This window comes from Filicampus tigris, chromosome 1 (genome assembly GCF_054856515.1).
Source record: "Filicampus tigris isolate MCC_2025a chromosome 1, RoL_Ftig_1.0, whole genome shotgun sequence".
Lineage (NCBI taxonomy): Eukaryota > Metazoa > Chordata > Actinopteri > Syngnathiformes > Syngnathidae > Filicampus > Filicampus tigris.
Genome location: NC_141217.1, coordinates 38325042 through 38342022, shown reverse-complemented (window position 1 = coordinate 38342022; position 16981 = coordinate 38325042). Strand labels below are relative to the sequence as shown.

Here is a 16981-nt window from a genome sequence, read left to right as displayed (position 1 = left end):
CAATTTTTTGTTCTGATTAATTAATGAGGCAATCAGTGAAATTACATTCTAAAATTCCAAAATACATTCTAAAAAAAAATTGATACCTGCAGCCCTACTTTTGTCCATGTAGTGTAATTTGTTTTGTGGTAGTTGTCATTTCATTTTAACCAGTCTGTCCTTTCTGCTCTAAATTTAAACCTTCACTTGTTCTCCTCGTTAGGATATTGTCCCTCCACCCGCCCGCGGTCCCCTCCGCTGTCAGCTTCATCTCATCACTCGGCCTCCTCCACCTTCTTTGCTATTACATTGCTGCTTCACCCGCCTATCCACCCTTATCCTGAAAATAACTCCACTTTGTTAAAATTGCCCGTTTCTGCCTCTTTCTCTTCACTGGCCCAATTCAACAATGATCTCAATGCATGCTGTATCGCCGGGCTGGAATTATTCAGGTTGAATGGAAGAGAAACGGAAAAGAGGAAAGGAAGGGAGTTGAACTGGACACCAGCCAATGAGCCTGAAAAGTAGAAGAAGTGACTGAGACGGGAAGCAAAATAAACACTGAGGCTACTGTTATGCAGCACACTTCTATCCCTGCACTCACGGCCAATTTCTTTCTCTGCATGGGCGACTGTACGATTGTGATTTTCTGACCACTGTCTGTGACTTCTCGCTTGGTGACTTTGGGAGACGTCATTTTTTCCCAAATGTGGAATTGGAATACTCACCCACCAAAAAAAAAAAAATCACCCTAAATGAGCGTCAAAGGTGCAAGCCAGTCGTCACGGCTGTGACTGAAGCTTGGGTGAGTCATTGGCTATAGAATGAGTCCTTCCGCAGGCCTACACGCACGCACGCACATGCACACACACACACACAGAAAGATTTCTGCTCCTAATGTTTCACGCTGAAGTTTCAGCGTGGTCGTGACTTTGCCGCTCGGGGGGTTTCTCCCATTGTGAGTCAGAGATAGAGGCCTGTATGAACAAGGAAGGTTTACGTAAGCTATGTACTAAAATAGGCAGAATTGAGTTTTTGGGAAGAGGGAAGGGCAGCTGGTAACTGTTTGGTACGTGACGATTGTGTAATCCTTGACGCTTGAGGTGTTTCTTTGTGTCAGTGGGCTCTGAATAAAGCACATTTCACTGCTTTGAACCTATTGTCAATCAAAATGCTTGATGAAATATATCAAGCCGACGACTCATGACTGCATGACATATTGCGATAAAGAAACAGCGGAGCTGTGAAAATGTGTACTTGTTTGACAATCAATTATCAATTTTGAAGCATTTTGCTTTGAGACTTTTGGGAGAGGATGTTTTCGTGAAACCAACTGCCTTTTTTTTGTGTATTCCTGCTTGTTTCTACATGCTGTGTATTGTGAAAGCAAACACTTGACACATCCCGTTATGACTGCTGGTGACGAGCCTGCAAAACCCCCTACAGGAGTTTCACTGAGCTGACCATGACGTGACCTCTGAGTCAGCATAGCAAGTCCATGCATAGAATAAGACTATTAAGTGCTCGGGGATGTCGCGCCGAGTTTGTTTTTTCCATTCAAATATTTACTGCAATTAGGAATTCAATATTGAGTTAGAGTAGTTTAAAGAAACCAAGGACCTATTACGTGTTTGAGCTTAGTGCAACATTAATATTACAACTTTTAAAGTGTAAAAATGTAGCTTAAATGACCACTTGACCAGTGGAAGTCAACCCAGCAAAAATATTTGCAATAATCTGCTCTATACGCCTTCACAGCCCAAACATAGCATTCTGAGTAATATTGTATTTGTGCAATATGATTTAAACAGCAAAATCCACCCGTTTTGGCCATTTTGTCACTTGCCGTCGACTGAACATGACATCAGCGTTGCTCAGGTAACGACCAATCACGGCTCGCCTGTTTTCTGCAGCTGAGCCATGATTGGTCATTACCTGAGCCCTAACCAACTGGGATGTCATTTTCAGTCCACGGAAATGACAAAATGGCCGCCCCCTGAGATGGACAAAAATGTTATTGCTTAACTCACATTCCACAAACGCAATATTAATTAGAATGCCATGTTTCAACCAGTGGGCCTGCATACCATATGTTCCTGTGAAAAACATTTTTGGGTTGACTTCTTGAAAAATAATACAGACAAAGTTGAGGTTAGCATGTTGTTTTGGCCCTCGGCAAGCATTCCAGTTTCTCATGTGACTGCTGTGCAAGATGAATTGCCCTGCCCTCTTTTAGAGCTTGACGTCGACAAGTCGCACAAGTCGCATGTTTACACATTAACAACATGTATGCCTCTCAAAAAGCAACAGGTGAGGAGGTCGGTGGGTCAGTGCAGCTGCCTTGCTACAACGTCTCTTGAAAACAATAGCAAAAACATTAGTGACTAGTCAAAATCGGCTTGGCTTTGATCACATAAGTGACCGTTAAAAACAAAATCTGAAGTTACGCTAACACGGTTAAGTACTCCACTGCCAAACACTGTTGCTAGTACAACAACAGGCAATTCTAAATGAGTTTCCAGTGGGCTATGACATGTTTTTGCGCCTTAAAACGTTGCAAATGTTTGTCCTTTTTCTGCTTCGACAGAAGCCCAGTGTGACGATGGTGTAACAACAAGAGGCACTGCTCACTACTCAGGCCATGGCTTCCATGCCACTCCTTTTAGTAAGCTTCCTCATCTCCTCCCTCCATCCATCCGACGCCCAGGTCATCATTGGCACATCGCCCTCCTTCTCTCCCGCGGATCTTCCGGAAGACTTTCAAGCCACCAAGCAGACAGATGGATCCTGGTTCTCTGTGCCTCCCAGCGGGCGCACTGCCCCGCCAGCTAAGGTTACAGCGCGGGATCGGCTGACAACAACAACAAACGCAGCGCAGCAAGGGCCGAGTGCACACTCGGCTGCCTCGACCAGGTCAAGCCTTTCTTCTCAGACGCGTAGCCGTGGGACAAACGCGAGTCGGCCAGGCGTTACCGGGCCCAAGGTGGACTCAACTATCCCGCCACCAAGTGGGACGTCGGAGAGGGTTAAAGTCGCGACGACATCTGTGCTCAGTTTACCCTCCGGTGACAAACCGGTGACGGCCAGCAGTCTACTTAAAGAGACGAGAGATTTGCAGGGACTCGGATCGGGCAGCGCAACGCTGATGCTCGAAAAGGACGAATTGCTCGCTCCTGTGTCGACGACTATTGGCAAATTGGCTCAGTATCCTCCACAAGCGCAGACTAAAATAGCTGATGTGCACAATTCATCCGTGGGCGCTCAGACTATGGAGCCTCAAGTGTTGGTGCTGACGACGCAAGCTGTATCACGTGCGACGCCGTCTCCAGTCGTAACGCAGGCCGCGCCTCCTGCTGTTGTATTGACAGGTGAGGAACTCGATTGTGTTTAGCCATTTACGTTCAAATCGACACTTGCACTTCACAGTTGTGTGCTTTCTTCCGATTCTCAGGTGATCGGACACTTCCCAATGGCAGAAAAAATGAGTCGGTGGCTGCAGTGACTTTAAACAGATCCTCTACCGCCACCACAGTCGGCCCCGCTGGAAAACAACCGCAGACCCCCGCACCGCCAGTTACCAATGGAAGCAAGATTTCACTTTCAAAGGTCATGACAGAGAAAGTCGCTGTAACAACTGCAGCCAGTGTGCTTCCAACTACTGAGTTGGTTCAGAAAACAGTCAAAGCAACAAATAAACCCAGCCAAACCGCACACAGAAACAGAACAAGGACAACTGTGCAACCGACACCAACAGGTACTTGAAGAATGTACATGAATTAAACCAGCTTGTCCAACTAGTCCGACCATTTTCATACACGGTGATGAACAAATCAGTTTTGTGACACCCGAGACAAGTACTTCAAAGGAGAGGAAAAAGCATGTTGAGGTAGACCCAGATGGGAGCAAGTATGAGCAGGAGGCGGCAGGGTGGGAGGCAAGGGAGGGAAATAACTGGAATCCCTGGAAAACAATCATACAGGCGGAAAGTGGGTTTAGAAAAAAAAAAAAAAGACTGTTGATACAGAAGCAGAGCATTGGGTGTATGCGTGGTAAAGAAAAAAGCTATAGAAACTCAGAGAATGAAGTTGGTAACGAAAAGCAGATGTAAAGAAAACTGAATGTCGATTTGCCGAAAAGCACATGAAAAAGGGAAAGTGTGACAGACGGGCCGGTTGTTAGGGAACAACAAGATACTGCCATTGACTCTGCACGGACATCAACTTTCAGCATTTTGTATTAGTCCCTTGCCACACGTGTGCATTCAATACACTACAAGGGTGCATGTGCTTTGGGGAAGACTCCTGGCTCGAGGTAACTTAAGCATGCCCAGCTGCATGTGCGTTGTGGAATGTGTCCAGATCACACCCCTGTCAGGAATAGTTGGAAGGAAGGAAGTCAAACAGTTTGCCATAAACTAAAAAGTCAGCCTAATAAGCTCTGTGAGGGCTTCAAGTAACAGAAGAAGAGTTTGGAAGTGAACAATGACTCATTAGGCTCTGCGTCACGTGCACCAAGAGGCCAAAGTAGGAAATTACTGCTTGACCTCTTTGTGCTGCCATCCATCAAACTCAAAAACTGCAGAGGCTTACATCTCCATAAATTTGTGATCTGCGACATGGCACATCTGTTGTCTCTTAAAGGGGGGAAATCAACCAAAACACATTTTTTTCAAGTATATTCCCAGCAGGCCCACTAGTCAAAACACGGCATTCTGATTAATATTGCCTTTGTGGAATATAAATTAACCAGCAAAATCCACCCGTTTTTGGCCATTCTGTCAATTCTGTCAACTGAAAATAAAATGAAAAAAAAAAAATATGATTTAGATGATGATTTATTTATTGCTATTTTTTGGTTGTGTCTTGTGTTTGCATAAAATGTAAATAGGTAAATGCAGTTTTACGTTGCCTTAAGGGGGAGAAAAGGCCAGGTTTAAATAAGATTTAGCTTCTGCCTGTGCCGTTCTGTCATTGGACATATGATTGTAACTGTTATGTTGTGCATGTATTATGGATTGTAATGATGACTGATGACAGAATAAACAATCTACTACTACTACTAAAACGACATCACAACTGCTCAGGGCTCAGGTAACGACCAATCACGGCTGACCTGTTTTCTGAAGCTGAGCCGTAATTTGTCATTAGTCAACGGGTGGATTAACTCTTATTCCACAAAGGCAATATTCATCACAATGCCTTGTTTCAACTAGTGAGCTCGCATAGAACATATTCTTGAAAAAAACATGTTTGGGTTGACTTCCGCTTTAAGTAGTCATCCGTCATGATGCAACCCCAAAGTGTATTCCCAGTGCAGGAACAATGAAATGAAGTGGTGTGCGTTCAAACGACAGATTAGGACGTAATATAATCCTGCAAACTGTCGCAGCGTTTTTAGGTACAGAAATGCTGTATGGCGTTATGTAACACCTTCCTATTACTTACATAATCTAATCAAGACATGTAATTGCTACTTTTCCAAAATATGACCTGCCCTGTATTATGTCTGATGTGTTAATGAACATTGTTATCATGATATCTGAGATTGTGTTTCTGATGTTTTTCCATTCTGATTGGATTACACAAAGGGACGACTTGACTGTAACATCCCAGTCGTCCCTGCAGGGGCTCAAATGTGTTCTCTTGACCCCGTGAACTGGTATTGTCGGGCCTCACGTAGGAGGTGTTTACAGTGCTGCGGCCTACATGGAGATCCTCATAATGGTAATTTAGAGGTTTCATGACATTACTTCCTTCCTTAGTCGCAATCATATTTGGACCTCGGATGATTAGCAGCATAATTAGCAATATAATGAGACTGGATTGGACCAGATGGCCCGAGCTGGCTACCGTGATGGTGAGCTACGTCCCCCTAGTGGCTGCAGCACCACATCTCAAATGTGTACTCTGGTGGAGCTTTTACTTCGTGTAGTCGTAAGTGTTACATAGCTCATCGTACTGCAGAAACATTTGCATTTTGAAATGGCATGTATTTCATCTTTTTTTTTTTTTCTTTCTTTCTATTTCCAGCTAACCCGTCGTTCCCGACGACCAGCGTTGCGCCGGTCAGCCAAACGAGCTTCACTGATCAGAAGAATCGCTCCACCTGGTTAGCGGATCCTCATCAAGCTTCTAAGTCGTCCCCTCCTGCCAGCGCTGAGCCCTCCCCAAATGGAAGCTTCATCTACTGGGGTGACCTGAGCAGGAATCTGACTTTTGCATGGGAGCTGCATGTCTACGGCTCAGCAAGCCTTTTCCTGCTTTTGTTTGCCGGGTCTGCTCTCGGGCTCATCTTGTCCCCAGGTTCAAACTGCCCTCATCGGGGGGCCCTCGCTCTGGCCAACGCCCTGTTGTTTCTGGTCGGGGGACTGAGGGCATCTCTCTTTCTGATTGATCCCTACGGGACACAGAAAATCCTCCCTCGTTCGGCAGTTGCGTCTATTTACAATTTGCCGCTGCACTTGCTGGTGTGGACGCAGGCTGCCTTGGCCCTGCTGGTCTTGAAGGTGGCCGGAGTGACAGTTTTACCGTCGACGTTGGAGCGTCCTCCCCTGGTGGCCGTGTTGGCTGTGCTGCAGTGCACTCTGCTGCTGGCAGCCGATCTGTTTTCGCCAGCTTTGTCGCCCGTGGTGCCTGTCACACTGCAGGTTCTCTCCCTGTGCTGGGGTCTGGGTCTCTGTCTGGGATTCCTCTTCTACGTCTTTCCACGAATACGTTGCCCTCCCGTTCCTCACCCCGGGGTCGCCGACGAGGCCAGGAGAAAGGCTTGCACGGGCAGCGGGAGAGAAGGGATGATTCTTGGGAAGGTGCTGGCGGTTTGTGCGGTTTTTGGAGCGCTGTGCTGTGGGCTGCACGTTCATGCCACCCTTTGGCTCTATGGACTTCTTGGGGACTGGATGAGCTTCAACTGGGGCTGGTGGCTGGTTCATTTCTGGGCCAGACTCCTGGAGCTGGCTTGGGGATTATGCCTCCTTCTGTTGGCCTCGTGGGTGTTCTGGAGGCCTCAGTGTTGCGCAGGAAGAAACGAGGGGGGGGCAGGAGATGGAAGAGCGACAGGAGACATGCCCTCCCCTGGCCATTCTGGAGGCTCCTCTCAAAGACACACGTGCTGGTCCAAGATAGTCCAGAGCCTGACGGGGAAACCTTGCAGAAAGTCCGATAGTAACGGTGTTGGAGCGGGAGGTCAAGCAGAGGTGCCCAACAATTGGGCTGGCCAAGAACGTTCTGGAGTCGACATCACAAAGAGTCTCATTAGGAACCATAATCACGATCAAGCAGCGGCCCAACCACCGTGCGTCAAAGATAGCAACCGGGTACGCAACCACAGGGGCCGTTCTGCGGAGCGGGGCATATCTGATGGCTCCGCGGGCTCCCTGCTGAGATTGCATGCACTCGGACCGACTCCGCAGCGCTCGGTCAGTGGAAGTCTGGAGCCGGATAGGGACACCTCTCTCTCTATGTGCGAGTTTGATCTTCGGCCCCCGTCTCCCATTAACCTCACCCGCAGCATTGATGAGGCCCTGCACCGAGAACACCTACTCGAAGGGGGTAGCTTATTTCATCCTTTTAACCAATCCCCCTCCCCTGGATCTGCGGTCAGTCCGGGGCTCTGGCTGCGCAGAAACAGTGACCCTCAGTTCTCTGAGAGCAGCGAGGCCCCGACAGAGTCCTCCATGCCCCTGGGGGGCAGCGTTCTCAGCAGTGTGCCTAGCAGGCAGGTGACTGCTCCGCCCACACCGTCCCACCAGGGACACAGGTGGGCCGGGGACGATGTGGGAAACGTCCCCTCATCGGTGTCTTGCCCCGCGTCGCTTCACCCGACCAGAACGTCAATGGGACATCTGGGGGAGGATGGAGTGGATGACACACGACCCTTCATCACACCAGACTCTGAGCGAGGGCGGGCGAGGGCTACGAGGCCCGTCGGTTCACGCAGTTACCTGGAAGTCAGCCGACATGACGACTCTGCCAGTGTGAGCAGTGAAATTATTGACTTGTGAAATGAATCTTAGACATAAGAACCAGAGGCATGCACACATCAAACATTAAAGTTTCGACAGATGCAGAGACAAAAAACACATTTTAAATGGAACTATGAAGCATCCATCCGTGCATCCAATTTCTGTATCGCTTGTTCTCACTTGGGTATCAGGTGGGCTGCACCCTAACCCGGCGGACTTTGGCAGTCGCCAGCCAATAGCAGAGCACATGCCGACAAACAAGCGCTCACACGGCTATGGACCATTTAGAACCTTCAATGAATCTAACATGCATGTTCGTAGAATGTGGGAGAAAACCCACACAAGCGCGGGTAGACCAAACGAACACCACATAGTCATGCTGGCGTTGACGACACGCATCACCGCGGTAAATGTAAACGCCACCATTTTGGCAGGATGGAAAACATCTGAGCAATCTGGAATCAGAATTTTGCGATTGAACGGTCATATCATGTTGTCGTCAGAGGGCATGTCCGACGTAGCTACGTGGGGAGTGCACACGCGTCAAAAGCCGTGCACACGCTACATTAAAAATATTTGCCTAGCTGTTAGCCGACTAACGCCATCCTAGCAAAAAACAAAAGGGAGTTTGCAAACTTACGCCGGACCTGAGAGAAGAACTAGCTTAGCACTAAGCTAGGATGAGGCTAATACAACAAGACGTAGATGGAGTTAAAATGAGAGGGACCAATGAGAAAAAACATCCAGTCCGCCGTTGGCCAGGGTATGGCGTTGGGCCCTACATGTTAAAGTAAGTTATTTTAAACTAAAAAGGAAAATATTTCCATGGGTTGACCAGTGTAGGCTACACTCAGATACGTTTGAATGAGAAAAGTGAATATGGCTTTGTAAACGTATGACGAAGGTAAAGGGCTACATACAAGTACAAGTGTACTCCATTTACCATTATAATCTAATTGGATTTTGAAAATCCACCCATTTTTGGCCATCTCGGGGGGGGGGCACCTGTCAATTCTGTCAATTAAAAATAAAATAAATAAAAAATAAATAATGATTTAGATGATTGGGCGGCACGGTGGTCGACTGGTTAGCACGTCCGCCTCACAGTTCAGAGGTCGTGGGTTCAATCCCGGCCCCGCCCTCCCTGTGTGGAGTTTGCATGTTCTCCCCGTGCCTGCGTGGGTTTTCTCCGGGTACTCCGGTTTCCTCCCACATTCCAAAAACATGCATGGTAACTTGATTGGACTCTCTAAATTGCCCCTAGGTGTGATTGTGAGTGCGGATGTCTGTCTCTGTGTTCCCTGCGATTGACTGGCAACCAATTCAGGGTGTCCCCCGCCTACTGCCCAAAGACAGCTGGGATAGGCTCCAGCACGCTCCGCGACCCTTGTGAGGATAAGCGGTATCGATAATAGATGGATGGATGGATGTTGGACTACACCGTGTTTTGGGGCAATGAGTAACCCATTCGAGATTCGGTCATTCGCTCGCTAATGTAAGAATCGCGGATGACGATTTTAGGTGCAAGTCTGAGGCTTAGCCGTAGTAATATCCACCCTGTCCAACTTGCACATTGGCTTCATCATGTCCTTTTTATCAAAGTGAGATGTGAATTCACTTCTGAAGACCATAGGAAGGCAGGAGCCGAGATTCGAACCCCAAACCTCTGAAGTTTGAGGCAAACTCGCTTACCAGTAGACCACCGTGCGATCAAACTATGAAAGCTAAAAGACGGTCACTTTTTTCTCCTTGTTAAAAAAAAAAAAAAAAAAAAAAGTGGAAAGTACCTGGGCTATAAGCACGTGGAGAATAAACACAACCCCAAAAATACATACAGGGTGTCTCAAAAAGTGTACATCATTTTAAAAGTCTAGCTCAAACAAATTGAACTGTTGAAGGTGTTGAAGATCATAAGTTTACTCTGGGACTGGTTTAACAAGTGTTCAATAGTGGATGCCCCGCCTGTGACACAGCACACGTCAAGTCGGTAGCTAAACTCTTGCCAAGCACGCTGTAGGATGTCTCCGGCTGGTGTCTTTATCCTGTACCGAATTGATTCGCTTCCTGAGTTCATCAATGCCAGCGGGAAAGAGGGGGTGCAGAGACCAGTTCAAATAAAACCTTAATTTAAAATCTTGATCTGTTTCTCCACAATCTGTAATAAAGTGAGGTTATTTCAACAAGATTTTCCCAAATTATTAGCCTGCGAAACGATGTCTCATTTTTGGGGACACCCTGTGTATCGTAGGACATGCATACATTTCGGTCCTAAGGATGCTTCCTCAGTGCGCCTGTGCTGCTTTGCAATGGGGGCTCTTTAAGCTTCCTAATAAAACATAATTAGATCGTCATTGCTAAACATCATAATTGTTTCAGGTGAAAGACAAAACTGTGCTCTTGTCGGTTGCATAGCTTTTTGTTTCTGTGTGCATATCAGCAATGGTGATTTAGTTCTGTTGTTCATATGATCCTGGGAATCATTTTCATTTCAGTTTTCCTCTGTCATGTAAAGGTGTGCCATACATCATTGTACTTTGTTCTGTGCTTATAACGCTTCTGTATTCCCGCAGCTTATTATCATGAACGTGGTGACTCATCAACTATTTCTAAGCTCTTAATCATATGCGACCGCTTCTGAAGGCTGCTTTGGAACTGATGACGGATTGAGTAAACTACAACCACAGTTGCACTTGCTACAACATGCAGTACGTGCTTACATACACTTAGCTATAGGTGATTATCAGTCTTGGGTGATGTCAATTACATTATACAGGTGTTAAATAGAAATGTTGAACTTTAACTTGCCACAGGTTTCCAGGACTGCGCCAAGAAACCTTTTTTCGACTTGGCATGAACTCACTAACGCAGCACTTAACTTTTCATCAAAGCACTAGACTGAAGTATTTTATTACTTGAGATAAAAGTATCTTTCAAATAGATTATATAGAAGCAACAATGTAAATAGTTTTATTTTTATGTTGAATAAAGATATATTTGAAACATAGTCAGATTTGCCACTGTGAAAGACAATCGAAAGTGCTTCTTGCTGACTGTGCCGTTTTGTTGTTGTTTTGATATCGGGAGCTTCTCGGCGGCGCAGAAAGATTCCCTTTGAAAATGATACTAGAAAACAAGTATTTTTCATGAAAAATACTTCAAGTGTACAAAGCGGAGCTTGGTTGAGCATGTGCAAGAAATACATAAAGTCGTGATACATTTACGTTATTGGACTACAGGGAGGATTTCCAGTCAATACCTTTATTCACTTATCAGACCATGACAAGATGGCGACCAGTTTTCAGAGTGATGCTTAAGTTGTTTAGTGATTTTCGTCCAATGGCCTTGTGTTGTGGTCTACATTCCAATGGATTTGTAAGATGTTGCTGTCTTGCTGTTGCCTCTTCTTTTTTTTTCTTTTTTTCTTCCAGACCAGAACGAAAGCACCAAGTGTGTGTTCAGTGTTGCACCCTCTGCAAAGCATACGTGCCATAGAAAATGAATCCATGTGACCGCCCCACTGTGTAGTCTGAGTGCAGAGATTCAGTATTAGCGCTGTTTATTTGGGTCGTTTAACCTTTGTTATTTCATTTCACCGAATTTCATTTGTGGATTCAAATTAAAAAATTGACAACATGTAATTCATGTTTCATGTGTTTAATGACCACAAAGTAGTTAAAGTACACAACATCACACTGTTGGTTCTGTTCAACAGTGAATTTTATTACCGTAATCCAAACGAGTTAGTGCCTAAAGTAGACAATGACGACAAGAGAGGAAATCAAGAAAGGCTTGCTCGGGCAGTTTGACGAGATCTCAGGCTGTAAGCGTAATCAAGATCTGGTTTGTTTTACCAGTTCAAGCTTTAAACTTCAGAGCGAAACAGCAGTCCCGGGGACTTAATTTTCTGCTTGTAGTGCTCATCGCAGTGTTCACTCTGGGCCACAGTGAAATGATTCTTCCAGTCTCCAACTTTCCCTTCAAAAGGCAGAGAGATCAATTCAGAAGGCATTCCCGCTGATCCTCTTACAAGCAGGCAAAACGCTCACGGCTATCTGGCGCCATACCTTTTCTCATGAAGGGAGACACCTTCAGATTCATCAAGGGGGCATTGGTGAAGTTGGTCAACTTGTTGTCTTTCATATTGTCAAATTTCACAGCGGTCATGATGCTTTCCTTCTCCTCGGCTGACAGAGACTTGCCAAGGAAGGTGCACAGCTTCTGGAGCTCACGTCCCAAGTTCTGCACACGCGGATGGATTGCTCAGACATTATCAAAAGATTTGCCGTTCAATTCACAACATGCACTTCACGCTCGATAATGATGTAAAGAACTGTGCATACATTTGATGCATTATTATTATTATTATTACATTGTGACTTTTAGGCTTGGATTGTCACTGCAATGGTCATGTATGGTGTTCGAAATGGAAACAATGACCTTGAACTTAATAATTAGCCTCAGAGGTTGCATTACTGTAGATGTTGCTGCGAGGAACAGAAATTGCCTTTCTGACAATATACGTACAATATGTCCTCAGCGATCTTGACGTTGCGTTCTTTGTTTGCACTGAAAAAAGTCACGCCATGTGCGTCCTTACTCACATAAATAAATATTGAATTTAACACTCTCAAATAGCATGAGTGCTGTCACGTACATGTGCGTGTCGCTAGGATGCGCCTTAAAAATCAAGTTCGTATTTTTTTAGGGGCCACACTTAAAAAATGTTCCAGATGATGAGAAAACAAGTTTCATACCATTTGATAGCAGTGCTGTTTGTTTAAGTGAAGCACGCTTGGTTTACATGAAGCCAAATATATTGACCTTTTGATGTAGAATGCTGTAATCCTTTGATATGTCCCATTATTTTTAAAGAGGCTTTCAACCCCCCAAAAATCTTTACAAAAACGATGAGCCTCCACTAGTTCAAACACGGCATTCTGGTTTATATTGTGTTTGTAGGACATGAGTTAAGTAGTAAAATCCACCCTTTGTCACCTGCCGTCAACTGAAAATGACATCACAGTTGCTCAGGGCTCAGCTAACGACCAATCATGGCTCTGCTTCAGAACACAGCTGAGCTGTGATTGGTCGTTACCTGAGCCCTGAGCGACTGTGATGTCATTTCCAGTCAACAGAAAGTGGCAAAATGGCCAGCCCCTTAAATGGCTAAAAACGGATGGATTTTGCTGTTTAACTCATATTGCACAAATACAATATTAATCAGAGTGCCGGGTTTTGACGAGTGGAGGCTCATAGAACATGATTTTGTAAAGACTGTTTTTCCTACATTTTGGGGGCCTTGCTAAAACAAGGCATCCAGCATGCGTTTCCCCCTTGGTCCTATATAAGAACTTGAGTGACTTCATTCACAGCAGTGGTTATCCGGCGCGATTGCGCCGGCGCGATTAGCTAGCTAGCTATGCCTTCGCACCAAAAATATATTTTTCTTTTGGAAAGTCTGCCGGTTTTGTCACTTGATTTTTCATGATTTTGAAAACTTACTTGTCATACAAGGCTTTTTTTTTTTATATACATCAACAAATTTGGCAAATTTACAAGACATGTTTGTTTTCACTTTACAGGTACTCCAAATGTCCAATCAAACTTGGGAGTTGTGTGCGTTTGCAAGGAAACAACACTGCTAACATTTCACCTCTGTCAGGTCTTCATAGAAAATATAATGCAGATTTGAATACGTTTGCTTCTTCTCCCACCAGCCGACCACATGCTCGTGCCAAGCTCCATACGCCACTGAAGACACACAAGAGCACATTCATGAAGGGGAGAAGGATGGAAGTGCCTCTTTGACAAAAAACGCACACTGTTTACACTTTGACCTCACTTTTTCCCTCCGTGAATCTTTGCAGAAAGCCATCCCAGTCTCCTGGTGCAGGGTGGATGCTGTTCATGCGGCTAAAGTGGAAGTGGGACACTGCAACGTCCTTTGGGTTGCGAGCCACGTAGACTGTCTGCACAAAAGAAAGTCACAACTGCCTCAACGTATCGCTGCGTTAAATTCTTCACCTGCCGCGGTTGTATGCATTGGCGCACTTTTTACCTTACAGTTGTGCTCCCAAATCGTCTCTGGTACAAGCTGAACTGGCAGATGAGTTTTGATGAGACGAGGAGTGATAGTGAGCTGGTCTGCCAGGTCTTTTCCTTATGAAAGATGAGGACAAATGAGTAGTGACGTGAGGTTCACGAGTGAATGGAGTCTTCTGAACGGCTCTTCAAAATGAACGAGGGAAATCGAGTCATTGTTGAGATCCAAGGGTCCGGTCTTCCCTCCCGGTTCCCAGCCCTCTCTGCAGTGCCTTCGGACAGAGTTTTCGCTAAAACGGGACAAATAATCTCAGAAAGGAAAAATCCTGGCGTCGTACCCCACTGTGACATGACTTCAGCCCACGTCATCAAAACTATTTTAGATGAACACGATATTTAATATCCCATCACTCAAACATATGACACGTATTTTTTGTCACTTCTGTCAACTGAAAAGGACATCGCAAATGCTCAGGTCTCAGGTAACGACCAATCACGGCTCAGCTTCGGAAAACGGGTCAGCCGTGATTGGTCGTTACCTGAGCCCTGAGCAGTTGTGATGTCATTTTCAGTCGACAGAAGTGACAAAATGGCCGCCCCCTGTGATGGCTAAAAATGGGTGGATTCATTCTTATTCCACAAACGTAATATTTATCAGAATGCCTCATTTCAACTAGTGGGCCTGCGTAGAACATATTCCTGTGAAAAACATATTTGGGTCGACTTCCACTTCAAAGAGCTGTAAGTCCCGTCACTACAAACGAGTGAGCATCATCATTCACAGCTAAGAGCGCCCAAAAGTGCGTGTGACGTCTTAACGAAAGGTCGATTGTATCTAATCCATCTGTGACGGATATGACCATCTGTTATTCTTGTAACCTTTGGGATGACCAGGGATGCAGAGCTCCAAAAACGGTACTCTCATATACAGAGGGAGGGATGTGTCTTTCTCTGGATGCGTCTTTCCAAAGAAGAGGCGATCCAGGAGGTAGCAGACCCATGTGGTTCCTGAGGTCATCATCAAAATACACAATAAGTAACAGCTCTTGCAAAGCAAGAATGATCAATGGTTTTGTGAGAATTGTATACTCATAACCTGACCTGATTTCGGATAAGTGGCTATGACAATATCATCTGGTTTGGCCTTGAAGTTCTTGACGTTTTCCCAGTTGTCAGTGAAGAATTTTGTCATGGAGACCCCATGGAAGTCAAACAGTTCTGGTCGAGGTGGTGCCTCCATCTGCTCCTGCGCCTCCATCTGCTCTTCTGTTTAAATGCAAGTCGAGACTTTTACCTACTTGATTCTTGTGAGAAAGGCTACAACAGCAATTCCCAACCATTGCGTGGTGAGAGATCATCAGATGAATTGATCACATTTCCACCAAAGCCCTGTTTTGGGTTTTTTTCATTAAAAAAAATCATATTTGTTTACTAGAAATAATGTCTTTTTACTCCGCTGTGATGACTGTGATATATAGAGTGACAGGCAGAACAATGAAATTGTGTTTGACTGAATGCTAGAAGGGCGGCACGGTGTAAATGTGTAAATAATCTGATCTGATTCTCAGTGACATTTTTGTTTGGAGGTTTTCCGTGAACGTCAAATTTGTGCCCTCTCTCAGTAAGGATTGAGCAAGTAGTCTGCCAAAATTGCTACAGCAAGATTGTAGCAGGAATTTCATGCTGTACATTTTTTTTTTTTTTTGTTCATTTAACTACATGACACACTTGGCAAGTATGCATCAATAATTTGAATGATACCAAATTTGGGATTTATGACAACACACTTGTTATTCTCTCAAACGATCACAGAAACTTGCCATTCATTACCACTGTATCATTACATTCAATTTTTGGGTGAACCTATATTACCTATACTTCCAAATTGACCAGGTACCATCAAGTCATGTAAGAAACCTAACTTAGCAATGCACACAATATACCAAAAAAAAAACATCACTAAAAGTAAAACCCGCTTGCAATATAGAAGCACACACACATTTAACATCTCTTTTTCAGCAATCCAAAAGCCACAGTAAAGAAGAATGCATAGAGCCACTCACACTGTGCTATTTCCTCCCGAGTGTCTGTATGAAGTACAAATGCTGTTCAAGCAAGCGAGAGCATGTTATCATGCATAATTACGTATGTGGTCACATGTCACATGACTCCCTGTGGAAGGATGGCGTACAAACCAATTCATGCAAAATAGTACAGGCAAAATGGTTCCATTTGTACTGTACAATCCATACAACATCTGTACAACAGCTGAGTTTGGGGGGGGGTTGGGGGGGGCAGGTTTAATGTGAATACTGTACCATTCATCCATCCATTTTACGAGCCACTTATCCTCACGAGGGTTGCAGACGTGCTGGAGCCTATAGCTCAGCTGGCTTGGGCCCCAAATTGGGGCAGTCGGCGGGGTATACTGTACTCTGAACTGGTTGTCAGCCAATGGCAGGGCACACATAGACGAACAACCATTCTCACTCACAGTCACACCTAAGGACAATAGCAATGCAATTTTCAAGCCAAGAGCGCTGTAATTAAAAAACAAAAACAAAAAAAAAACCACAGACCATTAAGTCTGGATTCCTTCAAAGTGATTGTCAAGTGGTGCTTTGAGCCTTGTTTCTATTGGAGAGGGCTCGGCGCTTCAGATGGGTTTTCCAATCTCTGGGCTATTTTGGAGATTTTTGGTGTTTAATGCCTCATCAAATAAAACAAATTCTGACCAAAATAATTCACACTCGATTTGTTTTCGAGGTAAGTGTTAGAAATGTATCACAACCTACTCGTTCTTTAAACTTTTGGGCTGGATGCTGGTCAGCGAGGTGCTTGGCCATGTTGGAAGCGTTCCCATCTCGAGACACGGTCGTTCTATAACAGAACGGTCATGTCGGTTGGCTTGCCATGGCTCAAGGACATGTATGCAAAAAAAATCCATATTGCACTTCTTCCGTCATTCTTTCCAACGAGGAGTGGAGAAGCCGCGGGCGC

The 16981-nt window shown here is 45.1% G+C and overlaps 2 protein-coding genes across 4 annotated transcripts in view; one reads left to right on the top strand and one right to left on the bottom strand.

Moving 5' to 3' along the window:
• LOC147153993 (uncharacterized) overlaps window positions 1-11577 on the top strand; it is a 20021-nt gene extending 8444 nt beyond the window's left edge. The window contains exons 2-4 of the mRNA XM_086038898.1: window positions 2567-3347; window positions 3431-3733; window positions 6009-11577. Coding sequence (XP_085895024.1) covers window positions 2621-3347; window positions 3431-3733; window positions 6009-7978 — 3000 coding nt within the window. The 5' untranslated portion in view covers window positions 2567-2620 and the 3' untranslated portion in view covers window positions 7979-11577. The remainder of the gene's footprint in view (window positions 1-2566; window positions 3348-3430; window positions 3734-6008) is intronic.
• On the bottom strand, window positions 11578-16981 carry LOC147153992 (cytosolic sulfotransferase 3-like). 3 transcript variants are annotated; one of them, XM_086038944.1, is made up of 8 exons: window positions 16773-16981; window positions 15083-15247; window positions 14861-14989; window positions 13998-14098; window positions 13782-13908; window positions 13593-13690; window positions 12004-12178; window positions 11578-11914 (listed from the first exon to the last, which is right to left on the bottom strand). In XM_086038944.1, exons 1-8 carry the CDS (start codon window positions 16825-16827, stop codon window positions 11802-11804), a joined length of 963 nt encoding a protein of 320 aa, XP_085895070.1. In that variant the 5' UTR covers window positions 16828-16981; the 3' UTR covers window positions 11578-11801. The 3 variants fall into 3 exon arrangements, with proteins under 3 accessions (XP_085895070.1, XP_085895087.1, XP_085895078.1); XM_086038961.1 differs by having other exon boundaries at window positions 16777-16973; XM_086038952.1 differs by lacking the exon at window positions 16773-16981 and adding an exon at window positions 16045-16084.